At 46.2% G+C, this 1,453-nt stretch overlaps 1 protein-coding gene across 1 annotated transcript; it reads left to right on the forward strand.

The window, feature by feature from the left end:
* Positions 1-261: 261 nt before the first annotated feature.
* Positions 262-1,013, forward strand: LOC106818853. The gene has a single exon (XM_014823526.1). It carries the CDS (start codon positions 372-374, stop codon positions 1,011-1,013), a length of 642 nt encoding a protein of 213 aa, XP_014679012.1. The 5' UTR covers positions 262-371.
* Positions 1,014-1,453: the final 440 nt, after the last annotated feature.

Genomic DNA, 1,453 nt, shown 5'->3' on the forward strand with positions numbered 1-1,453 from the left:
ATGAAGAAGCTACAACATCTCATGACAACTACATTTCACGAACTTACTGTAAGATCTGTGTACATGTGATTATTATACTAAGTTAGTATAGTAGAGATCAGTGGTCCGGACGAGTAGCCTGGAGGCTACACGTCCGAAACCGGTCGAGCAGCCACGGATATTTTATTAGTATTAATCGAGCGCAACAGGATGCAGATGCAATGGTTTATTAGGCTACACACGCGTCCGGAACCGGTCGAGCAGACACGGCCATTTTATTATTATTAATCTAGCTCAACAGGATGCAAAGTTAGCAGCTTATATATGATTGTTACAATCTTAGACTACACTACAAGTTAGGAAGCGTCAGATTGAAAGGCTTTATTACCAGCATGTACAATCCTACGATGCGAGAGACCTATGGTGCTACTCGACCTCCTGGAGTCTCCCCACCTTATATCTACACAATAGACATATCTACGGCTGGTAGTGAGGGACACACTCAGCCTCCACCATATGAACCACCTCCTTCAGATACTGCTATAACTCAGCCTCCACCATATGAACCACCACCTTCAGATACTGCCATAATTGAAATCAAGCAGGCGAGGACTGAGTCTAATGGCTGTCTGGAGTTCCTAAAAAAAGGTCTGGTTAGTGTTCTACTGCCATTAGGGACATTAGGCCTTGGAATTTGGCTGGCCCTGTCTATTATGATGATTGTTATAGGGTCCGTCCACCTACACGACAGCCCGAAGGACAGGTTCATCCCAGTCTACTTCATCGTCGGCGGATGCTTCATATTCCTGCAGAAAGTCATGAGTCTGTGTCATCGTGCGCAGGACAGCGATAGTACCGGTAACCTTGGTGACGACGTCAAGCAGAGTCCCATCACATGTCTCATCGACAGGCTTATCAGCTGCTTCTTGGTCGCGTGGTTCGTTTGCGGCTGCGTGTGGGTGTACGTGCAGTATCTATCAGCCGCCATTCGAGCCGTCGTATCGTTCGCCGCCGTCGTATCGCCTTATTTGTAAGAAGGTGGCAGTAGCTTTCTCTCCTCGTCTTTAGTTAGATGATCGTTGTTTGTTGACCTCGAATGGAACTTTTATGTGGGTTTGTCTATAAGATGACATTCTGTCTTGATAGGTTTTTGCAGCAGGCTTTTCCCTTAGTCACATGTCTATATGTTTTGTATTATCTGTAGGGATAATTTCAAAATACAGTGGACCCCCGATATACGAACAGCTCGACATACGAATTTTCGAAGTACAAACAACCTCCCGTTGAAGGTTATGTATTCGATAAGCCTCGGTCACAACGAGCCCACGACGCATTTGTGCCACGACACGACAGAAAATTTGGGCAAATCGTGGGTCATCGGGGGTCGTCGCAAGACAGTCCTACAAAATTTTGAGCATCGTGGCATCGACTTGCTGTCGCGAGGCAAAACTGAACATGCACCTTTTTTGTTGCA

This window comes from Priapulus caudatus, unplaced genomic scaffold, assembly GCF_000485595.1.
Source record: "Priapulus caudatus unplaced genomic scaffold, Priapulus_caudatus-5.0.1 Scaffold2591, whole genome shotgun sequence".
Classification (NCBI taxonomy): Eukaryota; Metazoa; Priapulida; class Priapulimorpha; order Priapulimorphida; family Priapulidae; genus Priapulus; species Priapulus caudatus.